This window comes from Thermobia domestica, chromosome 4 (assembly GCF_964235325.1).
Source record: "Thermobia domestica chromosome 4, izTheDome1.hap1.1, whole genome shotgun sequence".
Lineage (NCBI taxonomy): Eukaryota > Metazoa > Arthropoda > Insecta > Zygentoma > Lepismatidae > Thermobia > Thermobia domestica.
Window position 1 is genome coordinate 331,801,654 of NC_137457.1, and position 26,721 is coordinate 331,828,374.

At 33.3% G+C, this 26,721-nt stretch overlaps 1 protein-coding gene across 3 annotated transcripts in view; it reads right to left on the reverse strand.

Annotated features, from left to right (window-relative positions):
* Nucleotides 1-26,721, reverse strand: part of LOC145684462 (peripheral plasma membrane protein CASK-like) — a 547,766-nt gene that overhangs the window by 89,432 nt on the left and 431,613 nt on the right. Inside the window, exon 6 of one of the 3 annotated variants that reach the window (XM_081756883.1) lies at nt 10,295-10,345. The exons of 1 other annotated variant lie outside the window; for it this stretch is intronic. In XM_081756883.1, coding sequence (XP_081613009.1) covers nt 10,295-10,345 — 51 coding nt within the window. Of the gene's footprint in view, nt 1-10,294; nt 10,346-15,904; nt 15,977-26,721 lie in introns of all 3 variants that reach the window. One more of the 3 variants, XM_081756882.1, reaches the window with a different exon arrangement.

A 26,721-nucleotide genomic window follows, 5' to 3' on the forward strand; every position in this document is an offset into this window, starting at 1 on the left:
AAGAAAAGTTTATATATTTGTGGTCAAGAAAAGTTTATATGTTTGTGGTCAAGAAAAGTTTATATGTTTGTGGTCAAGACAATTTTATATGTTTGTGGTCAAGAAAAGTTTATATGTTTGTGGTCAAGAAAAGTTTATATATTTGTGGTCAATTACTTTTGACAATGATATCTCGAAAACCACAAGGTCCAGAAAGATGCTGTTTTCACTGATCGATTGCAAATTTTGTGTAGATTGTTCAGTTCTAATTGAATGTTTCTTTTTTTTAAAAAATGTATTTTTTTATTTCTTTATTATATTTTTAGAAGTATACTGGAAGTATTGAAATTTTAAAAAGCATCACATTTTACAATTTATGTTATACATTCCAACACCACACATTGGTATACATGTGTTGTATATCTCTTAGACATTTGTTTCATGGTGAAATTTGCGTTTGCTGCGTAAAATGTGTTAAATTTTTTAAAAAATCATAAATCGTATTCATTTGACAAAAATTGGGATTGAAAAATTTTGCTTGTGTAAAATCTTTTTTAAAAAAAAGTTTATTAAGTTCTTTACCCTGCTGACGAAGTGTTGAGTGTTTTAAATCTCTGCATAAATTGTTCTCCACAAAGTATTATAAAAAGATTTTTAAGTTTAAACGTTTAGAACATTTTGGACTGAACACATTTTGCGTAGCAAACACAGAAATGATAATGGAAAACTAAGGATAACCATTTCTCCAGTTTAAGATAAATCTTTATTGTTTGGAGTGTTTTGCTCAATGAACACCATATATCACTGACATTATAATTAAATATGTATGTAATGTATTTACTTATTATATACTGCATCCAAGAAGAAAGAAAACACTGATTATACATGAATTAGAAACTCAACCGGAAGTAGGCTAAATCTTGCAAACGGTGCGACATATTGAAATAATAATAATAATAATAATAAAAAACTCTCCTTTATGGTACTTCTTGCTGATTTTCATCAAGACGTCTTTCATTTGTGTCTGTAAAGGGACAACTACAGATGTTGTGAGGAATGACAGAAGATTCATGCGCATATGTGAATGATGCGCTGTGGAGAGAGCACAGGTTCAGCTAGTCTGATAAATATTAATAATACTCGATATTGTTAGAATTATTATTATTATTATTATTATTATTATTATTATTATTATTATTATTATTATTATTATTATTATTATTATTATTACACTACACTTTTGCTAATCCGACCGCCAAAATGATTTTCGTTTTCTCTTCTTTTTTCTGCTTTTTTTACACTATTAATACTACTATATATGACTACGTTATATGACTCAACAACGAAAAGTATGAAATTTCAAATTTGTAATGACATGTTTCAAAAACGCCCCTATTTGGGTAAATCATTTAAAACTTTGTCTACTGTAGTCTGTACTGTATTGCACACATACTAGTGTTTAATTTGTGTCACTGCACAGTGTGTAACTCGTGTCACTTAATCTGTATTGAGCTAACTCGTATATTAAACTGTACTTGCAGTATCATGTCGATAAATGAATGTAAACACAAAAACTGCTACTTTGGCAGCTCTCAGTTAACTCTGTATGACCTTTCTGGCGATAGTGTAATGTATTTACAATATTTAAAATTTATCTTCACTATTAATTTTAAACAAACGATTTTGTATGTGAAATTTATAGTACCGGTACCCTGATATTATTTTACTTAATGACCGTCTAATTATGCCCTTGATTTAAAAGAATGTTAAGGTTTTTAATACATCGGTTTGGATGTATTACTTTAAATAGGATCTAATTAAAATATTACTAATAGGAAGATATTAACAACCAGAAAAGAAAGAAATTTATATAGATTGTTAACTTTTGTTCTGGAAAAAGACCGAAATTCCAAGTTTTTCCTTTCCCCTACAAGTGTTCGAAGTAAAAAGGCTCTTATAAGTTAATACGTAATGTGTTACCAATATACATACAGAAAACTTTCTATTACCGCGTAGCCGCTCCGACTAGGTAGAAGCACCTACTCAATTTACTCTTCGAACATGTGTTGAATAGGCATGATCTTCTAATAAGCTGCAAATGTTAAGCTCAATGTATGAATATATTACGCGTATAATTAAGCGTTAACACTATGAGATTATAATACGCGTAATTACAAAAGACGTTGTCAGAATTCTGTATGTATAAATATAATTCACATAACCAAACAACTCGGAAACTTAGTATGTTAAATAATTGTTTCATGTGACTTTGATTTCTTACTAAAATTATACTTTAAAAAAAATAAAGAATAAGTGTGCATTTTTATAAATCTATTAAAAATCTAACCTGAACAGCTTCCAAAATTAAAATTAATGTAGTTAAGAGATCTTATATTTCGTCTTTAATGAAGAACATAAGCAAGACTTGAAATAGTACAAAGGAACAAATCTTTCTGAAGGTTCATTGAAAGGTTCACATGCAGGTTAAACTTGTGAAGAAGGATTGTCACTAGATTCTTCAGGAGGAAACGGGTGAACCCCGAGAAAACCGACGAGCACGGTGTTTGTCCACCACAAAGTCCACACAACGCGAGCTGGGATAAAACCAGGGGCCCCATCGGAGGTGAACCACCGAGCCACCGCCCCCCCCCCAAAAAAAAAAGATGATCAACCACACTAACAAATATGCACCATACGCAGTTTCGCTAAAAGCTTCATCCAATAGAGAAAGAGGGAGAGGGGAGGAAAGTAGAAAGCAACTGTTACGTATGAGCGTCACCGTTACGAATATGTGCGTCACTGTTCCGCGTATGCGTCACTGTTAAGAATATGTCACTATTGTGCATATATAAATCACTGTTAAGAATATGTCACTATTGTGCATATATAAATCACTGTTAGGACTATGTGTCACTATTGGGAGTATATGTCATTGTTAGGTTTATGCGTCACTGTTAGGAATGTGTTGCTGTTAGGAATATATGCGTCACTGTTGAGAATATGTCACTGTTAGGTGTATAGATATCACTGTCAGGAGATTGTATATGTCACTATTAGGAACATATATCACTGTTAGGAGTATATATGTCACTGTGAAGAGTATATATGTCACTGTTGGGAGTATATGTCATTGTTAGGAATGTGTCACTGTTAGGAATATATGTGTCACTATTGAGAATATGTCACTGTTAAGTGTATACGTTTCACTGCTAGGAGTACGTATGTGTCACTGTTGGGAGTATATGTCACTGTTGAGAATATGTCACTGTTAGGTGTATAATTGTTAGAAATGTGTGTCACTATTAGGAACATATATCACTGTTAGGAATATATGTGTCACTGTTGGGAGTATATGTCGCTGTTAGGAGAATGTGTATGTGTAATTTTGACTATCTTAAGACACTATATATGTATATATGACAAAGCCGTTGAAGCCAGAATTATTGCATCAAAGGAGTGTTTGAACCGTAGAAAATGCATATATTTTTAATACTGAAGACTGTATGGATTATAAACCTGGAAGATGTGATGGTAAGGATGTCTCTTACCGAACTAATTGATCAATGGATTCATTTATGTCTAAATAATGGATACATTTAACAATGAACAGTGTTTGGATGGTAAACCTGGAACATGTGTGGTAAGGATGACTGTTGTTGAACTAATGTGTTAATGGATGGTTTCATATCTAAATAAATTTAAGAATGAATAGTGTTTTGATTATGTAAGAATAAGGATCTTTGTTATTGAACTAATGGAACAATGGATGATTTAATGCTTAAATAATGGAGATATTTAAGAATAAACTGTGTTTGGATGATAAACCTGGAAGATGTAATGATAAGAATGACTTGTTGAACTAATAAATTAATGGATGATTTAGTGCCTAAATAATGGAGATATTTAGGAATAAACTGTGGATGATAAACCTGGAAGATATAATGCTAAGGATGACTTGTTGAACTAATAAATTAATGGACGATTTAGTGCCTAAATAATGGAGATATTTAGGAATAAACTGTGGATGATAAACCTGGAAGATGTAATGCTAAGGATGACTTATTGAACTAATGAATTAATGGATAATTTAAAGTCTAAATAATGGGTATATTTTTTAAAAAAAATGGTGCTTGGATGATAAACTCAGAAGATATGATGATAAGATTGTGTGTCGCTGTAATACCATAAGCTATGATAAGAAGTTGCAAGTAATTTACGCGTATTTAGCAGTATAGTGTGTTTCACTTCCATTATCTTTGTGGATAAGATAATGGAATGATTTTCCAACATCATTTCATCAACATAACGCGTTCACAGTGTTTTATGAATATGCTGACAATTTGATGTTTTATTCTGTAGATCATATGATGAATTTAATATTAGTCCTAGGAATATTGAGTTTTTTTTTTTTATTAGTTTCGTTCTTAATTTTGAATAAGAGCATAAATTTGTCTTATTGAACGTAATATTAGAGATTCTTTGTGTGTATGACTTTTGTTAGATGTATATTAAAAGTCATGTTACGAGTCCGGATAACCTCGAATTACGAGCATCTATTTTACCTTACATTTCCAATCATGACTGGGATATCCTTCTTTTGTCTACTCCGCAGTGTTTACGTGAGTTGGTGATAATTTGCGTCTATATGTTTGTCTGAAATTTGTCTCTGTTCAGTTTTGAATCAAAAGATCAAAAGAGATTTCAGTCAAAAATTTTCTTTTAGGTCTTATATCTGGAAAACTACATATACTCGTAACATAGCCAAACCCAAACTATCAGTTAACTCAGTATGATGTGCCTATTCCGCAGAAAATACGAAAACTCGATTTAGGGTCCGTTCAAAAATTTTGTGGCCCCTAATCTAAAAATGCATCAAAAGATCCAATATATTTCAATCAAAAATTTTCTTGCAGGCTTTATATCTGGACAACTACATACAGTGTAGCCAAACCCAAACTATCAGTTAACTCAGTATGATGTGCCTTTTCCGTAGAAAATTCGATTTAGGGGCCGTTCAAAAGTTTTGTGGCCCTTGATCTAAAAACTAATTATTGGCCAAGATCTGAACTTTTTGATGCATTTTTTGGATTATTCCTAAAATTCTTGTTCTCCCATCTATCCCTTCTTCCCTTTCTTAATCCTAGATTATGTCATTTGCAATGGAACGAAATATTGGATTTTAAATTGAATTAAAGTTTGGAAGCTAGTCAGGTAAGAAATGTGTTAAGATATACCAATGATACTTTTTTTCTTTTGTTTGCTTCATTTCTTAGGAATGTACTGTGACTCTGTGGTCGTGCAGTTTCCTTTAGTATTCCTAGGTCAACCTCAGGTCAAGTAAGTTTGTCGTGAGAAGTTCACGTAAGCAGATTTTATCGTTTATTTATTTATTATTTTTTTTTCTATTTGCTTATTTCACAAATTCTTCCAATATCACTCATTCAATTTATTATTTGTTTCCATTAGCCAGCCTATAGGACAAAATCGTAGAACAATGAATTAAATATTTGATTTATTTAATTTATATTTCATTACCATTTATGGAGTACACTGTCGTCTGGTGGTTAGAGCGTTGTATTCATGTCCACGTGGTCCAAGGTTCGATTCCCAGCCGATGTTTTCCAATTTTCGGCGTCTACCCAGCGTCATGAAGCAAACTGGGGAGTCACGTGAAAGGAAGAGGTGACGGCTACTAAGTCTAGAAAGCTCCTGATGCGTCTGTTAGGGACAGAGCGTCTCATCGCGCTGACCACCTGCGCTCCGCTAGTCTGGACATTAGTTCAGCCAGTCGCTAGCGGATGGCGCTGGAACAGGCTTAGAATCACAAATGGACCGTTACGCCAAACTGGTTTGCTTTTATTTCATTACCATTTATTCTACGTTGAAGATGAGATAAACTTTTGTCGAAACGTGGCTAAAGGAATCACCAATTTGTAAGATGCAATACAACCAAACATCACAAATTTCGAGTCGGAAAAAGCACTTGAAAAACATTCTTTTTATATCACAAAAACCTCAAATACTTTTAGAAGAGTTTTCTTCGACAACCAACATTTTTCTCTTAATAAAAACTTATTTTATCATAATAGCCATTTTGAACAACTGCATAACTGTAGCTAGAATAATCAGATCTTATCTCTTTCCAACGACTTGTTTATATATACAGGGTGAACCTGAAAGATGTTCACATATTTCGGGAGATGATTCGTAACATCAAAAGAAGGAAAAAAGAAGTCCTCTTGCATATTGTCGAATTGAAATTCGATGTTGAAACTCGAATCTTGACAATTGGAATGGAATAGAAAGATGTGCAGTGCGAACACGACACCGTATTCGACAACATGCAAGAAGACAATTTTTTGTGTTCTTTTGATATTATGAATCACCTCCCGAAGTATGTGCACATCTTTCTGTTACATTTCAATTGTCACGATTGGAGTTTCGATTCCAAGTTGGCACCCCTGTAACTCGTATACGACGCGGAATTCAACAACATGCAAGAGCACATTTTGTCTTCTTTTATCTTCAGGAATCACCTCCTGGAATTTGTGCACACCTTTCAGGTTCACCCTGTACATTTATATAAATTTATAAATAATAATAATAATAATAATAAAAGAATTTTAAAAACGAGCGAAATTAAAAACTAACTATTACTATTGCAGGCAAAACGTCTGACTTCAATTCTAAAAACTTAAAAGCAGAAGCACAATATTCTTTGCTCTATGGACGAGACAGACAATATTTTTTATGTTTTTCGAAGGCTATACGAAATAAAGTAAACTTTACGTTAAAAAATCTAACAACGAATTTAAATTTTTTTAAAAAAGAAAGACTTTGCAATCACTAATATTGTAAAAAAAAAAGCCAATTTTAAATCAAATAAAAAGGAAATAATTTTAAAACAATACAAACTGCTTCTAACATCATTAAAATATATGCCCTGTGACCCAATAATCAGTGTTCAGTTATATAACTGTGAACTAATTTGTCTGAATGACTTCAATAAAAATTGATATTTTCTTTTGCAGAAAACAAGACAGAGTTTACAAAAACTATTTTAATGAAACTTCTTGTCAACTGGGATTCGACAGTCACAACGTTAAAACTTTTCCATGGAAAGGTAAGGGGACATTGCTGTATTTCCATTGATAGATAATGCACTGTAGAAAATCTCAGCAGTACTTATAAGGCAGATTTGTACAACTAAATCTCCTTGCTCAGTAAGATTTTTTTAAACTCCCCACTCAATATTAGCTATCAATTTAGCTAATGCACTAAAACTAACTAACTCTATTGTCTATGGAACCCGCAGGTTCAATGCCACCCTCACAAAAGCTCTCTATTGACTTATATCCTTAGAAAACTGTCTCCAGTTTCTACTTTGCATTCCTATTTCTGTGAGATTCATCTAAATATTGTCCTCCCGTCTGCTTCTAGGTCTTCCTAATGGTCGTTTTCCAATTGGTGTTCCAGTTACGACTTTGAAAGCATTCCTACTTTCTTCTATTCTGGCTACAGGACCTGCTCACCTGAGCCTTCTAGACTTGATGATCCTAACAATGTTTGGTAAACGGTATAAACTATGCAGTTCTTCGTTATGAAGTTTTTGCCACTCCCCATTTCCATTCCTCTTGAGTATGAATATTCGTCTCAGGATCTTGTTCTCAGATACTTTCAGTCTGCATTCTTTCCTCAAAGTAAGCGAGCATGTTTCGCAACTATGTTTAGCTAATGCGCTGTACAAAATATTCTCTCAAAGACAGTAATTAGCAAAGCAAGCAAAGAGGAAGTGCAGAAAATGTGCAACTCAACAGAATTTACGAGGACCATTTGTAGTACCAATGGCGTATTTGGAGGGAGAGGCTTCCGGGCTTAAGCCCCTCCCCGCGGAAATCTTATTTACTATAGTAAAGTATATGAAATATCTTGCAGAATTTTCACATTTTCAGGCAAAGCCCCCTCCAAAAAAAGTTAGCAAACCCCCTCCGAAACAAAATCGTAAATACGCCACTGTGTAGAAGTATACATCTTTGCTTAGTAAAATAAGCCACATTCTCTATAACATTGGGTATCAAATCAGTTAATTCATTGGTAAAGAACATTTTCTCAAGAATCACACTAAGCATAGAGTTAGGGCTAAAAATACAATTTGCACTATTACTTTCGAGATACTATCATTGTTTGTAATATTCTTTATATTTTATGTACCAACACTAGTTACAAAATAAAGTGGATAATTAACATATCATGGAAAATTTTCGTTCAGTTTATCGTAATAAGCTGAGTTACATCTACAGCACTTGGTTTAATAAGATTTCTGAGCAAAGACTTTCTACATTACGCTAGCCTTTAAGTAACAAAGTTTCCCTCCGCAGTGAAATGAAATGAGTGGGCTTTCTGAACAAATGGTCGCGACTTCGGTTCTCGACCTTACTTCGTTTATAAGCCCGAACAGTAGTTTGGATTCCACTTTAAACAGTCGGTTGGTTCCATCCTAATACAGCCTTGATGCTGAAATGGAACGATATGAATCAAATTGAATAACATAAGATGTCATGTCTTAAATAAAAAATTAAATCTGGTCAAAGCAAACCCTTATTATAACAAATTTGTTTGACAATTTCGGCAACAAATCATTGCCTTCATCAGATATTTTACAATAAATGATAAAAGAAATGATATATTGTAGAAATTGTAACACAATAATAATATTAAATGCTTGGCTTGATCAGATTTTATTTTTATTTAAATTATACGTAGTTGTTCCTAAACTTAGCATTAGGAACCAGATTTCTGGGCTTTGGACATCTATGGCCATTAGGAATTAGGTTTCTGAGCTTTCGACATCTATGGCCATTAGGAATTAGATTTCTGAGCTTTCGACATCTATGGCCATTAGGAATTAGATTTCTGGGCTTTCGGCAACTATGGGCATTAGGAAATAAATTTCTAGGCTTTCACCATCTATGGCCATTAGGAAATAGATTTCTGGGCTTTCGGCAACTATGGCCATTAGGAATTATATTTCTGGGCTTTCGACATCTATGGCCATTAGGAATTATATTTCTGGGCTTTCGACATCTATGGCCATTAGGAATTAGATTCCTGGGCTTTCGGCAACTATGGCCATTAGGAATTATATTTCTGGGCTTTCGACATCTATGGCCATTAGGAATTATATTTCTGGGCTTTCGACATCTATGGCCATTAGGAATTAGATTTCTGAGCTTTCGATATCTATGGCCATTAGGAATTAGATTTCTGGGCTTTCGACATCTATGGCCATTAGGATTCAGATTTCTGGGTTTTCGGCATCTATGGCCATTAGGAACCAATTTCTGGGCTTTCGACATCCATGGCCATTAGGAATTAGATTTCTACATTAGCTTTTCTTCGTACATGGTGACCTAGGATGAGAACAGAAGAGTATATGAAAATCTTCACACGATAAATTACAAGCCTAGTACGGTTAGTTTCATTCCTTATTAATGAATGTAGCAAACTTAACTGAAAATGTGGCTTTTAGTTATATTTTGGAGACACTTATGTAATTAATAATACTTATCTATCTTGGTCCAGTAAGATTTCCGAGAAAATATCTTGAATAATATATTAGTCAACCTCTCCAATGAGATACAATAAGACTCCCATTCCTTTCCATTTAAAAGTTTTACGATTAAGCTTGGCTATTCTTAACGGGCAGCATTATGTTAGTAAAGAAATGTGCTATAATATTATATTTAAGATTTTCCATCACGGTGAAATTAAAATACCGCTGATTATACCAGCAATTATGTGATATATTCAAATAGATAAAAGATAATCGGAAAGTGGAACAAGAGCTCGCTAGACAATATTATTTTACATGCGATACCGTTATCACTAGTCATTTATCTGCTTTCGATTTTCAGCCATTTAGAAAATAGGCATTTATTTTCACGTTTCTAAATGGCTGCAAACGGAAAGCTACTAGGTGACTCGTGATAACGGTACCTCATGCAAAATAATATATAGTTTAGGATGTTTGTTTCACATTTCGATTATCTTTTATCTAATTGAGCATATCACATAATTACTGTAAAATTAGCGGTATTTTAATTTCACACTGATTAGGCCTCTTAAGAAGATGACTTTTTTTCTGACTAATTAGTTCAGAACTTCGAACTGAACACGACTTTTAGAGCATAAGGCATATATTATCTACCTGGCACATATTTTGATATATTTTCTGCTAATTATGAACGTATTTGTATATAAATCTACATGCCCAATCTATGCCTCAACTAAAAAAAAAAAGGACAAATTTTGGTACCATGATTCTCGGCCAGGTCATCATCTTTCTCAGTATCCTCATCACGAAAGTCTGTCAAGAGAAAAGAAATAGAGGAGGCCTGGATGATATACTGTGCTTTATAAAACGTGTACTGTGATTCTTCAACATTAAAATAGAAATAATTCTTTTTAAATATATATATGTTGCGTCACCCAACTAAATCTGTCTCAATGTTGGCAATACGACGAAGACACCTACAAGTGAAATAGATTCAAATGAAGGAAAGAGAAAGCTTTTTTATAAGACACTACTCTAAAGTTATATTAATATTAATAACATTAAATATAAAAGCAAATACTTGGTGCAGAGCTGTACTTTTGTTTAAGAAAAGAAACTATACACTACATCTAATGTCACTAACTACATGTATAGTATAGTTACATGAAGAATACTTAAGAGTGTATATTTGTATTTTGTACGGCCTTAGATTTTAGTATGTTACATTTCCGTCGTATATTCATTCAGAGTTTTAGGATAAAAGTTTTTTTTTTGAAGCCCTAAAAGGAAGGAAGCTTGGACATTAGTGCACCTACTGAGTACAAGTTCCACACAAAGGCTTGCTCGATTTTTGTCTCCTAGTCTTCCGATAGAAAACCTATACAGTGAGAGAACACATATAAACTACGATACAGATCACTATTTTCTACTTTGGTTTTCATTTTAATTCTTCTAAAGATACAAAATGAATGGTGTGTTAACAAACATACTGTTACAAAACTTTTATCCAGTTAAAATAAGAAGTAACTCCCTCGAAACAAAAGTACTAGAAGGTAAAGGAACAACATTAAGTTTTATTTTGGTATCCTACATTTTCATGTTACGTACCTGGATGTATATTTTGGCTATCCATGTGCAGTCTCTTGCACTTATGATGATGGGTTTCCTTTCCTTAAGACAGAACAGGACAGCTAATATGGGTTGAGGGCTTCGATTTGACATAGTCTATAAACACTTTCCATTATATATATCTGGAGTCTATGAAGCTTTTTGAAAAAATGGCACAATAGTTCAACATACACGATAGACTAGTTCAGGTAGCTGTACCAATAGAAGCTTAATGAACATACTAAAGGTGTAATTTACGTGCAGATCAAGATTAGGGACACCATTCAAAATAACTGCTGAAAAATTATAATTCTTTCACTAATTTGCATCTCATTGCCTTCCAAAAGATTTATGCTGGGCGGCATGACAATACCCTACTTATCATAAATAAAGTTCAAGAGTGCCACCAGAAGTAATTGTTGAAATATTACAATTCTTTTAAGAGTTGCGAGTAAATTCAGGGTCCGAATATGCTATAAAAACTATAGTGCAAAAAAACACAAACCAATCTAGGCTAAATGGCTACTAGAATAATGACTGCTATCTAACCGAATCAAGGCAAGGCGAGGGAGTGCGACAGTAGGGAACTAACACGGCAGTATGTGCGTGAGAGTAGTGAAAACACGTGGGTTTTCGCAGTGATAGGAGTTCCTATAGCACTTGTAATGGTTTTACCTAGCAACGCTACAATTGTGAAATAAAATACAGCTTTCGTACACTGTACAGAAACACTATACCTTAAGAAAATATCTAATACAGTCACTATTTTCACATACACTTACTTGTTTTAACCGTTGTATAGCACTTGTAATAATTTTACACTAGTAGCCCTACACTTCCAAACATAAAATGCAGTTTATTAATCCTGTCGCCTGCAGAAATTTGTTCCTTATGAATGTATTTCAATGCAGAGTACTGAAGTTTACCTGTAAATTTTTGCAAAATGTGGTATGCATAAACTTGACTTGTACCGTAACTTATTACAGTATATTAATAATTGATTTCCTTATGGAATTTCATATTATTAATATAGTAGCTTACTTTAGTATGCTCATGATGGTCCATCGGTACAATTGCATTCAACGAATCTATCATTTACATTGAACGATTCAACCAGTTCTTTCCTTTTCTTTTTTTCTTTCTTTCTTTCTTTTTTTTTTAAACTTCATAGACTTGATGTATGTAATAAAAACTGTTCATGGGACATGCTAAATCAAAGCTTCAATTCATATCTAGTTGAATCCACTGTTGTTTCCTTTCCATTAGAAGTCCCTGGGTGCAGTTTTAAATAGAGTTCTCTATTCTTTGTGAGGCAAATAAATAATATTTGTCATAAGCCGAAGAAACAATTTATATTAAAATCGCTAACTGTTTATAAGTTTTAGTTGTTTTCTATTACGTGTGCCTACACGAACATTAATTTAGCGCATCAATTCTAAGATAGATAATGTACGTTATCCGACATTTTTTTTTTTAAAAAAAAGTTAAGACACTACTTTCTATTTGTAGGAAATAATCTGGGAAAACTAAGTTCGAGAGCTTTGCATTTAGCCCGACTAAATAAAAGTGTGAAACACGATATTAAAACAGAATTAAAATTCTGGAGCGAATTAACATTCTACGAAATACGTACAAGTGCTTATTTAGACCCTATTTAGTTATTAATCTCCAACGTAAAAGTGCAGAATTTGATTTTTTGGCATTAAAATTTCATCTTGTAAGAGTTTAAGTGTTTTGACATCGAATGATAAACAAGTTTTTTTTTTTAACAATATGTTACGTAAACGTTAAATACCGCTATATATGAAGATGAATTAAAGAAAGAATAAAAATTTTACCACAGATAAAAGAATGTCACAATATTTCGTATTGATCTCACACTTTATCAGTATTTAGACCAGGTGACTAACGGTAAATGCGAGGTGAATTGGATGCAGAATAAGATCGATCAATTCATATAATGATTAAATGTAATCGATATTAATAGATCTGCGCATTGATATTAATCTCTCCCTAACATTTTACCAGTTGACCTTGTTTTATAGACTTTTATTTAATATTTTTGCTACAACCGATGGCGCGTGGTTCCGTGCGAAATCTTCACGGATTTGAAATTATTTTTGATTTGCGAGTCAAGAAAAGTATGTACTTTTAATATACGATTATCATTATTCTACTGACTAGAAAACGTACACCTTTGTGTCTTTCAAAGGTTGTTACTCTAGTACAAATATTTCGTCCGGAAATTAAAAACTATGAAAAAATAATAGGAAATAAAGTACTGTACATACAAGCGAAGGTATATGCTCAATATTTCTTTAAGACAAAATCATCAATCTCCACATTGTGTACTTTTTTATTTCAATGAAGTCTTCTAAAATTAACAAAATATCTTAAGTTTGAGAAGACTTGATTGCTCTTTTAAAACTTTTTGATAAGCCCATCCCCACTTTTTTGAATTTCTAGTGAATAATTTTAAACTATGAAGAATGTTAAAAAAAGAAAGTGAGCCAGATATTATCTATAAAATGAGAAAGATATTATATATAAAATGAGCCGGTATTATCTATAAAATAAGCCAGGTATTATAAAATGAGCTGGTATTATCTATAAAATGAGCCAGGAATTATCTATAAAATGAGCCAGATGTTACCCATAGATGAGCCAGGTATTATATATAAAATCAGCCAGGTTACCCATAGATGAGCCAAATCTATAAAACTCTATTAAATAAGTAGTAACTGTTTTCAAATTTTCTGTTACAGACCAGATACTTGAATGTGTATTTTGTGAAATCTTAACTTTTGGGCCTCAAATTTATACACTATATAGCAGTTTCTTCACAATTATTAATTCATGCAATATAATTTTGCAGATCTTGCAAAACTTTCTAGTTCAATATTGTTTTTAAGTTATTTACTAACATATAAAAAAGGGAGATGAGCTTAGGTAAGAGTACGGTAAATCTTCAATATGCCACGAAAATTATTAAACCGGGTAAATTTGTTTATCATTCAATGCCAGCAAAGTGTAAATTCATGACTCTATATGAACAATTTCCGCGCTAAAGGACTAAAATCAGCGAGTATTTGTATACAGTATGTTACATAAATGTTTCACAATATTTTGGGAACTATCCTCATAACAAAATAAGAAAAAAAAGTTCATATAGACCTGTGCTCAAAAGTGGATAGTTTCAGAGTTATAGGGTACCGAAAACGTGAAACAAATGAACTTTAAAAGTTCATAGCTCCACTACTATGGGACCAATGGTAGTAGGGTTAAGACAACACTGAGAAACTAGTATGTGAACTATTTAGATATCCATCTTTCAGAATCTCCGGTACTTGCACAATCATTCTTAGAGAGGCTGCTTGGGAGTACTTGATCACCTCTCTAAAACTTAATGTGCAAGGATTGGAGCATTCTTAAACATGGATATTTGGATAGTTCACATTTAGATATTCATCTTTTAGAACCTCCAGTACTTGAACAATCATTTTTAGAGAGACTGTTTCGGAGTACTTGATCACTTTCCACCTACCTTTCTAAAACTTAATGTGCAAGTACTGGAGCATTCTTAAACATGGATATTTGGATAGTTCACATTTAGATATCCATCTTTTAGAACCTCCGGTACTCTGCACAATCATTTTTAGAGAAGCTGTTTCGGAGTACTTGATCACTCTCCACCTACCTTTCTAAAACTTAATGTGCAAGTACTGGAGCATTCTTAAACATGGATATTTGCATAGTTCACATTTAGATATCCATCTTTTAGAACCTCCAGTACTTGAACAATCATTTTTAGAGAGGCTGTTTCGGAGTACTTGATCACTTTCCACCTACCTCTCTAAAAATTGGTGTGCAAGTACTGGAACATTCTTAGACGTGGATTTTTGGATAGTTCACATACTAGTTCCTCAGTGATGTCTTGATTCGACTACGATAAGTCCCATAGCTATGAACTTTTAAAGTTCACTTGTTTCACGTTTTCGGCACTCTATAACTCCGAAACTATTTACTTTTGAACACAGGTCCATATGAACTTTTTTTTCTTATTTTGATGTAAGGAATCTGTTTTCCCAAATTATTGGACACTTTTATATAACATCATGTATATACATATATTAAAAGTAAATAAGGTAATAGATTTCCTAATTTTCGTGTAAGTATCAAAATAATCATATAACTTTTTGTTTTGAAACGAAAATAAACTTTATTAAGAATTACTTGGAAAGGGGTAACGTATTAAAGAAATTTTAGGGGAGAAAAATGTCTTTGTTATGATGCAATTTGAAATTGAAAAAGGCTCACTGAGAAAAAAAATTAAAAAAATTAAACTTATAATTTATTAAATAATGTTAAAGGGAAGTTTGTTATTTATGACAACAATTAAAGAATCACGAACAAGACAGAGAGGGGATTGCTTTTCTTCTTGTTTTTTTTTATTTAAAAACAAAAATAGCAAGAGAAGAAATTACAACGATAAAAAAGTAAGAAAAAATAAATTAGCTGTTAGAAAAAAACGAAACAAGCTCATCATCACCACGTTTATCTGAGAGTAGCCTGAAAAAAGAGGACAGAGATAAAAAAGGTATTTTTTAGTGCTGCAATTTATTTGTTTACTTTTTTAAAAACTGTTTGTTAAGGAGGAGCTTGCTTAATTTTGTAAGGACCTACCACATAGATAAGAAATATTTTTTGTCCATAACGTACTACAAAGTGCATATATATATAAATATATCTCGTTCATTCCCTTACCCTCTGAATCCGCCTTCAGATATAGCTGTCCCTTCGGACTGAGGCTGGGACGAAACTCTGAGATAACTCTTTCTGTGAGAGGGAGAATATATGAGCACATTGAGAAAAGAAAAGAAACTAATAATAATAATAAAAAGTGTCCTGAAGCCAAGAAACAAAATATATATATATAGATGTACCTCATAACATTGCAATACAAGCTACAACGATTTTACCACCACCACCATCACCATAACCAAAATATGCAATATAAATAGAAAGAAACTATACCATCATTTACCTAGATACAAAAAAAGAAGGTGTTTACAAATTAGTTGTAAGAAAGATCAAAGAATATGCCAATATGCTCAGAAACTTTAACCACCGTTACTTGAAATTCTAGACAAATGAAAGATACCAAGAGTTATGACTAGTAGATGTTGTACATTTCGTTTACTGTTCACTTTGCTGTATACAGAGTCCACCAGAAAAAATGTATCCACTCTTTGTCAACCTGTATCAAGATACTGTCATTGGCAATGGTTTTGAAATTTAAGTATGTTGTAGTATGGTTTTTCTCCCACTAAATGTCAACATTGTCAATTATTTTCAGTTAAAATTATGTTGTAATACGGTTTTTCGCTCAACAGATGTCGGTACTGTCAACACGGTTAGTGAGATAAGAAAATGGCAGGTGCACGCTTGACAAATTCGATTGTTATGCGTTTGATTCTTAGGCAGGTTGCTGGTTCAGTACCAAACTCTTCTCTCCATTGACGCTGCACTTCAATGCCATTCCCAAACCTGATAAAACACTTCAAAACGTACTGACGCTGCTCGAACGTCAAGCGTGCTCCTGCCATTTTCTTATCTCACTAACCGTGTTGATAGTACCGACATCTGTTGAGCGAGAAATCGTACTACAACATAATTTTAACTGAAAATAATTGACAATGACGACATCTGTTGGGCGAAAAACCATACTACAACATACTTAAATTTCAGAACAAAGGTTAATGCCAGTATTCTGATACAGGACGACAAAGGGTGGATACATTTCTCTGGCGAACTCTGTATTTCCTTCGTTTACTTTTTTTCAACCGTAACTTTTTTTATCTTTCGAAGAAATACAATGAAAAAAAAGTTACAAAGTACTGCAATAGCCATGAAATAACTTTTCCAAAATATATTATTATCTTCATAATTCAGGAGTGTGATCTTTAGTAACTCGCTTAGGGGTTGGAAGAAACAATTTTCCTTTAACTGGAAATAGCAAGTTCGCATTTAATTCACCTCACATATCAATGGAAAAACACAAAATGGTCTGCTTCATGAAAAAATGTGGTTCAAAGACTTTTGAATGAAGCAGATTTAGATGTTTATTCCTTTTAAATCATTGTGCCTATTTTTAGGTACTAGGATAGTGTCTTCATTATTCGATTAAAAAAGCACCAATAAGCTTTTTACTTCGTTTTTTTCTCAAGCTCGGAGGCATTGTAGAACACGTTACGTATGGTTACACGCCTTTCTGCATCAAGATATAGGGTGTGATGACGTCATAACTTTAAAAAAAATTTTGTTATGGCTATTTTTATTATTTTTTGGCGGGTTTACTTTTGCACCCAGATTGCAATTTTGCACATACATTCAGTGCATCCCTTAGTATCTTTCGGATTTTTTATTTTTAGATGTCTGCATTAAAACAGGGGGATCCAGAGGGGCAAAAAGGTTAAAAAAGGGATATTTTTAAACAAAACCCCTTTTTTCGCGATTTTCCCGCCTCAGATGCATGATAAAGATATGTGAATGGTACCGCTTAAAAGGCTGTTCTATTCTGAACAGAATGAGGTACAAAACATGATCCTACGATAAATAGGGATAATGCTGTAACTACTTGACTGAAAGTCTATAATTTACCTAAAAAAAGAAAAGCCTAATTTATAAGGGTTACGAGCTCCTGAAGATGATTTGGCATTACTGTTGGAATGTTTCTTTATTAAATAGAAAGTCTACTTCAGAAGTTATAATGTCATAGTAACTTCAATGCATTTTATTTACTTCAAATTCTAATTTCTGAAAACTCCTTGCACTTTCATATTTTCAGCTATCCCCTGGATTATTCACGGTAGATAAAATTGGAAGTAAAAATGGTAAAACCATCAAAAGAAATGTAAAGGAGTGGACTCACCGGGAGCGAGCAGTGCAGAAGTAAATGCTCTATCGATTGCTGCCTGTTATAATCGACATAGTAATCGATCAGGTGTTTTGCCCGGATGAGTCTATTTCTTTGATATTCTTACCACTTTTATATCTATTTTCATCTTCCGTGAACAAAGCTCTAGGGAGGATCCGGAAGGATTAAAGTGCAAAGAATTATCAGAAATTAGAATTTTGAAGTAAATAAAATATATGGAAGTTATTAACAGTATTACAACTTACGAAATGGACGTCTGGCCGTACAAAGGAATATTTTGACAGCAATACCATATTATTGTCAGGACCTGGTAAACAATATCTAAATCTACTTTACTGCAAGTTCTTTGAATTATGCTATTTCGGTTTCGTTTCATGAAGTGGGCCTTCCTCTGTTTCTTCATTGACATGTGAGGTCAGTGAAATGCAAACTAGATATTACATTTTAAATTATTATGTCTAATCACTGTGTGACTTACTAAAGATCACACTTCTGAATCATGAGGATGATCTATTTTTGAAATGTTCTTTCGCGATTACTGTAGTACTTTGTATATTTCTCCTCTTTTGCTGCGTTTCTTTCGAAAGATAACTCGACAAGTTAAAAAAAAATATATATATATAGAAATGATGGAAATATGGAACAAAGTAAACAAGTATACAGCGTCTACTTCTCATTTTTGTTCTTTTCCTGTTGTTAGTTATCAATGGTGAGTATGAACTAACGTTTTACATTTTCTCTTAAATAATGAGATCATCTTTCTTTTAACTTAAAATCATGCACTTATACGGTGTTTACTCGCGTAATAGTCACCCTCGCATAATAGTCGCACCTTAAGTTTGAAGTAAAAACATTCGCTAAAAACATTTTCCCGCATAAAAGTCGCATTCTACGGATTTTTTGTCTTTGTGAACGAGACTTTCTTCGAAATTGCTTATCTTGCGCGAGTGCGAGCAAACAGCAACAATGAGGAAACATCCAGTAGCAAAATAAAACGTCTATCTCTCGAACTAGTACAAAGCTGGTCTTCGATAAGATCTCACACCGTGTCAAAAAGCTTCAAAGAGACCGGCATATGCACCGCTTTGGATGGAAGTCAAGATGATGTTCTGCGGAACAGTTACCCAGATATGATCAGATGCAGGTATGACAGAAAGTGAAACTTCGGATAAGAATGAATAGTGCCCTTCGTATGTCTGGTCAGCTCTGACACTTTCTGCGCATATGTGTTTCTTCTTTGTCCTGTAGCATAGTTGTTATTCATGTGTTTCCCAATTATGTAAATATATCATTCTTTTGTGTCAATGCCAAGATGTTTTTGTCGTCCACGAATCGGTAATTACGAGTTTAATTTTTACAAGTTTTAATATTTTTTACCGTATGCTGGCTAATTTTATTCTTTAGGTTGACACAATGTTGTATGTATCAAAATTCGAAATTGTTTTGATCGTAGCGATAATTGAATGGCAGTTTTTCCTCGCGTAATAGTCGCAGTTGATTTTTGTATTAAAAAGTTGGTACAAAAAGTGTGACTATTTCGCGAGTAAACACGATATCGTAGAGATAGGTTGCAGAAAGTGATCGAAATATACGAAGTACTGTAAGAATTATGATTATTATTTGTTTTTCAAATATGAGTGCAAGGATGTGGTTAACAATAGAGTATTAGAATCTCGGATGCCATAAAGAAAATTCAATTAATTCGATTCATGTTAAAAATTGAGTTAAAATTTCTTGTTTGAAAAAAAATGAAACGAGAGAATAAATTCACTTCTTCTGACAGTTTTTTTTCTATCTTGATTTATGTAAGTCATCTTCATCAAGATAGTAAGAAGAAAAACATATTTATTAGCTTTGTATAGAAACCTACAGTTTCTTCTAGGGTATTTTCATTATTTACATCTGCTTTGTAGTAACTGAATTAAAATGATAATCCTGTACAACTAATTTGTAAACACCCGTTATAACGAGTACTTTTTCTCTCCCTTTTTACATGTTATATTACGAAACTTCAAATAAGACATTCACATATAGAAAACTACATGTAATATATAGCCAATGTTCCACCACTATTAATACTACAACAAGAAAACATACTATATACCAACATGTACTGACATACTACCACCAATCTAACACTAATACGTTTCAACACATCGTAATGCACATTGCATATGTTGCACTACGGCAAAATTATATAAATAAATAGGTAGATAGAATATCTATTTTTATACAATACCATATAATAAACATAAAATACAAGTAATTTTCCACATTTTACCTCCTGGAATTAGAGAAATGTTCATTCGTTACATTTTTACAGTTATTTTCCACAACAAGTATCTGAATGTAATTCTTCAATAGTTGGTAATGCTGTGAGTTGCAGAAATCGCAACAGAAACAAGCCAAGTTTATGATAACAGTAAAACAGGAAACACTTTCTATTGTTTTCTCACATTTCCACTAAACAAAGAACATTGTTTATCGATAACGACATAATTAATCCACAGATAAACTTGTTTCCTCCAAAGTTTGGAGAAAAAATTATTAAATTCCCAGAAGAATTTTCTCGAAGTATTTCCAAAATATGAAATTTTATTAAATTTTCATAAGGAGTTATTTCGAAGAATTTCAAAAGTTTAGAGTAAATTTTATTTAATTTTCATAAGAATCTTCTCAAAGGATACCCAAAGCTTAGGAAATAAGTTTCATTTAATTCCCGTGAGAATCTACTAAAAGGAAGTCTAGAATTTGAAATAAATTTTATTTAGCTCACATAAAAAATTATTAAAGGGCTCATCAAAAATTTTTAAAAAGTTTTATTTAATTCCCAGAAGAATATATTCAAAAGATATCTAAAATTTGAAATAATTTTTACTTAAATCCAACAAGAACATATTCAAAGGATTTCCAAAATTTAGAATACGTTTTATTACATTTCCACAAGAATCTACTCAAAGGATTTCCAAAATTTGAAATATATTTTATTTAATTCCCGCAAGAATCTACTTAAATGGTACCAAAAATTGGGAATACATTTTATTTAACTTTTGTAAAAATGTGTTTAAAAGGTATCAAATATATTGTATTTAATTCATAATTTATTTAGAGGATATCCACAAATTGAGATATATTTGGTATATAGTTTCTATAAGAATTTACATGAAAGATACCGATTATTTAGAAAAAATTCCCGTAAGAATCTACTCAAAGCATATCTAGAATTTGAAATAAATTTTATTTAACTCCCACAGGAATTTACTCAAAGGATATCTAGAATTTAAAATAAATTTTAATTAACTCTGATAAGAATCTACTCAAAGGATGCCTAAAATTCGTAATAAATTTTATTTAATTCCCATAAGGATCTACTCAAGGATTTCCCAAATTTTGAAGAAATTATATTAAATTTTCACAAGAATTTAAGAATTTCCAAAATTTAAAAGAAACAATGCTCATCAACAGAAAAATCATATTATCCTCTGTTCAACTGTTCAGTAATTTATCTTGAATTTTATAAAAATTATTCTTTTAGTTTTATCGGTAATGATGAGAAATATTTTAGATCCATGTTTAAAACGTCCTTTCCTCTGTCCATCTATCCGAGGTTTACTCGCTCTTAAGCAACTATTGTGTCGGATAGAGTGCTTAGCATAAACCAGTTCTAATTTTGACTGTGTACACTACGGTTCTAATTTTGTGTCCGAAAGAGACGGTATATAACTACCGATTCTGACTAAAACAAAGCATGCAATCCAGGGCCGGATTAAGGGGAGGGCTGAGGAGGCAATAGCCCCAGGCCTTCAGATGGACAGGGGTCTCCACTCTGATCAAAATGTCAACTGGCTATCGAAAAAGAATCCTGAAGATACAATTATCATCATAAAATAAAATATGACCGAAAATATGAAACATATTCCCTTTACATTCCTACTGTACTTTCATAGAAATGTATTAGGTAAAGTCAGCAGGGGCCACATATTTTTTCTAGCCCCCAGCCTCCATATGGGTTAATTCAGCCCTGATTCAATCACATGAAAATGGAATATTCAACACTGAATGTAGTATGCGCATGTAAGTGTAACGTACAAAGAAACGTACTGCCTCTGCTTTTCGAGCTTTTGATCACAGGTGTGTAATAAAATCTTAGAAAAACATACCGCCTTTTGGTTTTCTTCTAATTCGAATATTAGGAATTCCTCTCTAAATCTTGTGAGGTTGATAACACACATAGCCACTCCAATTGATATCAATAATATATGTAAGATCTACATATTTAAGGAACGTGAACTCTGCAACTTTACCGTCTACTTATAAACACTAATTGGGCTAACTTTTTATGAAACCTTTAGATCCTCGATCTATAAATGATATATCTATAAACTTCGTACGGTTTCCCATCTATAAACACAATGATTTAAACCTTGATGTATACGAACAGTAAAGAAAAAATTCTTTAGCTAACACCTCCTGAACAAAAATCTAACCTAAATCCCTTTATCTTCCATTTATCGGATTTTTACTGCACGATAACAAGCCAGTAGCCTAGATGATAAAAAAGATATATTGTATTCCGCATATATATTACTCTCCTTCCTGAACGGTAGATAATAAATAAATAAATAACAACCAGAAAATAAATAGTCCACGGGGAATACAAAATAGAATCCACGTGAATTATGTCCCGTCTGCTTCTATGGTTCTCTACTAATTCTCTGACTCAAAGTATAAATATGGTATAAATAAGCGTTACTTTTTACATAGTACGAGAAAGGCGTAAAAGTAAATGGTCAGACTTTCAGCACAATAAGTTCTGTTGATGATATAGCACTGATAGCGGAGAACGAAAAGGACTTGCAGGAAGCACTTTCAAACTTGAACGACCAACTGCAAAAGCATGCAAAATGAAGATAAATAAGAAGAAAATCAAAATGATAAAGTGCACAAGAGTAGGACAGAAAGAGGCAAACGTATGGCTAGAGGGAGAGAAAATCGAAAACGTTGAGACGTTCTCCTATTTAAGAAGTCTAATATCCTCGGAGGGAAGAAGTGAAAGAGACGTAAGTTCCAAAATAGCGAAGGACAAACAAGTATTCAATAGGGAAAGAGGACTGCTAACATCAAGAAATGTGTCGTTAGACGTTCGAAAATGATTTATTATGACTCTGGTATGGAGCGTGGAGCTTTACGGATCAGAGACGTGGACATTGAGAAGAGTTGAAATATTCATGCGCATATCATGGACCGAAAGGAAAAAGAATGAAGACGTACTTAAGGAAGCTAATGAAGGACGACAGTTCATGAAGATAATAGGAAAAAGAAGAAACAGCTTACTTGGCCAGCTTATTCGGCACTCCAAGTGGATCACCGTGCTGATAGAGGGAATGGCAGAAGGTAAACCAGGAAGAGGAAGACCAAGGATAGAATATCTAGATGCAGTTAAGAAAAAAAATCTTACCAAGTATAAAATAGCTCTTCTAAGGGAGAGAAAAGTTCTAGAAGTTCCATGTTGCCCACTAACCTATGGTTGAGGTGAACAAGAAAACGTTTTACATTTCTTCCTTCTTCAGAGAAGGGAAAACAATCTGAGGAATGCACTGTAACGATGCCGAAACGTGAACAATAGAGCATTTTAAAAAATCTTGTTTATATCTGTAGAATTGTCATGTATATAAAATCTGCACATGGCACAAATGGCGACCATTTTAAGGTTGAATAATAAAAACGGTGTTTGCTTCTTTGTGTAATGATTACAATGACTCTCTCTCTTTTGGATTTGTAAGAAGATTCTTCTGATGAGTAGAAACTGCGACAAAGGAGCAATCTGATAAACTTTTAATTATATCAAGCAATTGATGTAACATCAGGAAGGAGTCCTTTGATCCCTGGATTTATTAAACTCAAATAAATTAACTGAAAATCTATTTGGCGAACTCATAACTTAACTGCACCTGACAAAACACTATCGTATGCAACTAATGAAGTAAAACTTGCGATTAAATCAACGTGTTTCCCTTTTTAATTACTAACCATACTACAGAAGTTAAGTGTAGAAAAGCAAAGAATGAAATGTAAGACAAAAACGCAGCAAAACACAAAGATATATTTCGGGTAACAAATATTTTCCATTCTAAGGACAATAATAACATTAAAGGCATGTACACAAGCTAAGTTTTCAGATTAAATGACGTGTGCTTTTCGACATCTTGTACCGATACTGTTCAGCAACTTGACTAAAGATTTACAGATATACCGCACAACACAAAAATTGACGACCACCTAGGAATTTACCCGAATATAAAGATTCCGTGATTGACGACGATTGGCCCTCAGTTGTACAATCATGCCTTGTTTTCTTAATTTCCGATTGCCTGGTTAAAATGAAATGAGTTTTCTTCTGTTTTTTCCTGGCCAACGCCGAGTTTCCTCAATTTTTTCTGGATAAAAAATTAAAGCTGACCACAGCAAAACACTTATTACAAGCATATCGTCTTGTGTAACTCGACGTGATCATTAATATTTGTCTTAACTTTGAATAAAACTTTAGTTACACAGAAATTAAAGTTTCACAATCTTTCTACTTACATTCCTGTAATTTCTGAATTTTTTGAGTTCCAAGCTTTCGACTGTCCTCTAGAGCTTTGGTCACGGAGGTTAAAACAAGAAGAAAAAGAAAAGAAACATCAAGGAATAAAAATGGAACGGACTTATCAAGGAAAGAGCTGTGTCATACTGAACACGTCGTCAAGTATCTTCGGAGGAAGTTGATGCAAACTATAATATGCTAGAGTCAATTTGTGCGCCTTTCTTGTTCCTTGTTGGAAGGTTAATAACTCATGTTATTATTTGTATTGTGATATCAATGCTCTGAAAATTTTCTAATCAGTGCCACTCGTTACTCAACTATCCCTTGTCTAAATTTAATTTCGGTATTTTAAATGAATAAATAAATTTTCAAAAACCAGTTTTTACTAATTAATTTTTAACCTTTTTTACGTTTATGAAAGATGATGATGAGAATCATCATCATCAAAAGCATTTCTTTGTTTTTATAAATATTGCAGTTACTACTACGCTGTATTTTGTTTCGTAACTCCTCCTGTTGATATTCCCTAAAATGAATGCCTTATTCTATAAAATATGTAACAATCATTCAATTTGCGCTTACACTTAAAGACGTGATTATGCAAGAGGTTTTATAAGTTCAACTGGAAATTATGTACAGACAATAAAACAAAAAGTTCACTTTGGAACAGAAGAACATATGTGTTAGTCTAGTGAGTCTTCATCTAATTCAGGTGTTTCAAATTTCTTAAAGAATTTTAATTATGACATTCAGAAAGTGAAAGTAACATAATTATCCGTGGCATAATTATCAAAAACTAGTGTGGCTTGAAAGTCCTTAAAATTTTCGAAGTCTATTATTGTTGTTCCCAAACTATATCCATGCATGAGAGAGAAGGAGATTTCTGGGAAACATGTAAGGCTGGTTAGGGAAACGTACGAGGAAGCAGAGACCCAAGTGAAGAGTAATGTGGATATGACAGAAGGTATTCTTGTGGAAGTTGGTCTGCATCTGGGATAGAAAAGATGGTTTCTGAGAAATATGTACGGTTGTTAAGGGGCATGTACGAGGGAGCAGAGACCCAAGTGAAGAGTAATGTGGGTATGACAGAAGGTATTCTTGTGGAAGTTGGTCTGCATATGGGATAGCGAAGGTGGTTTCTGAGAAATTTGTATGGTTGTCAAGGGGCATGTACGAGGGAGCAGAGACCCAAGTGAAGAGTAATGTGGGTATGACAGAAGGTATTCTTGTGGAAGTTGGTCTGCATCTGGGATAGCGAAGGTGGTTTCTGAGAAATTTGTATGGTTGTCAAGGGGCATGTACGAGGGAGCAGAGACCCAAGTGAAGAATAATGTGGGTATGACAGAAGGTATTCTTGTGGAAGTTGGTCTGCATCTGGGATAGCGAAGGTGGTTTCTGAGAAATTTGTATGGTTGTCAAGGGGCATGTACGAGGGAGCAGAGACCCAAGTGAAGAATAATGTGGGTATGACAGAAGGTATTCTTGTGGAAGTTGGTCTGCATCTGGGATAGAGAAGGTGGTTTCTGAGAAATTTGTATGGTTGTCAAGGGGCATGTACGAGGGAGCAGAGACCCAAGTGAAGAGTAATGTGGGTATGACAGAAGGTATTCTTGTGGAAGTTGGTCTGCATCTGGGATAGAGAAGGTGGTTTCTGAGAAATTTGTATGGTTGTCAAGGGGCATGTACGAGGGGGCAGAGACCCAAGTGAAGAGTAATGTGGGTATGACAGAAGGTATTCTTGTGGAAGTTGGTCTGCATCTGGGATAGCGAAGGTGGTTTCTGATAAATTTGTACGGTTGTCAAGGGGCATGTACGAGGGAGCAGAGACCCAAGCGAAGAGTAATGTGGGTATGACAGAAAGTATTCTTGTGGAAGTTGGTCTGCATCTGGGATAGAGAAGGTGGTTTCTGAGAAATTTGTATGGTTGTCAAGGGGCATGTACGAGGGAGCAGAGACCCAAGTGAAGAGTAATGTGGGTATGACAGAAGGTATTCTTGTGGAAGTTGGTCTGCATCTGGGATAGCGAAGGTGGTTTCTGAGAAATTTGTATGGTTGTCA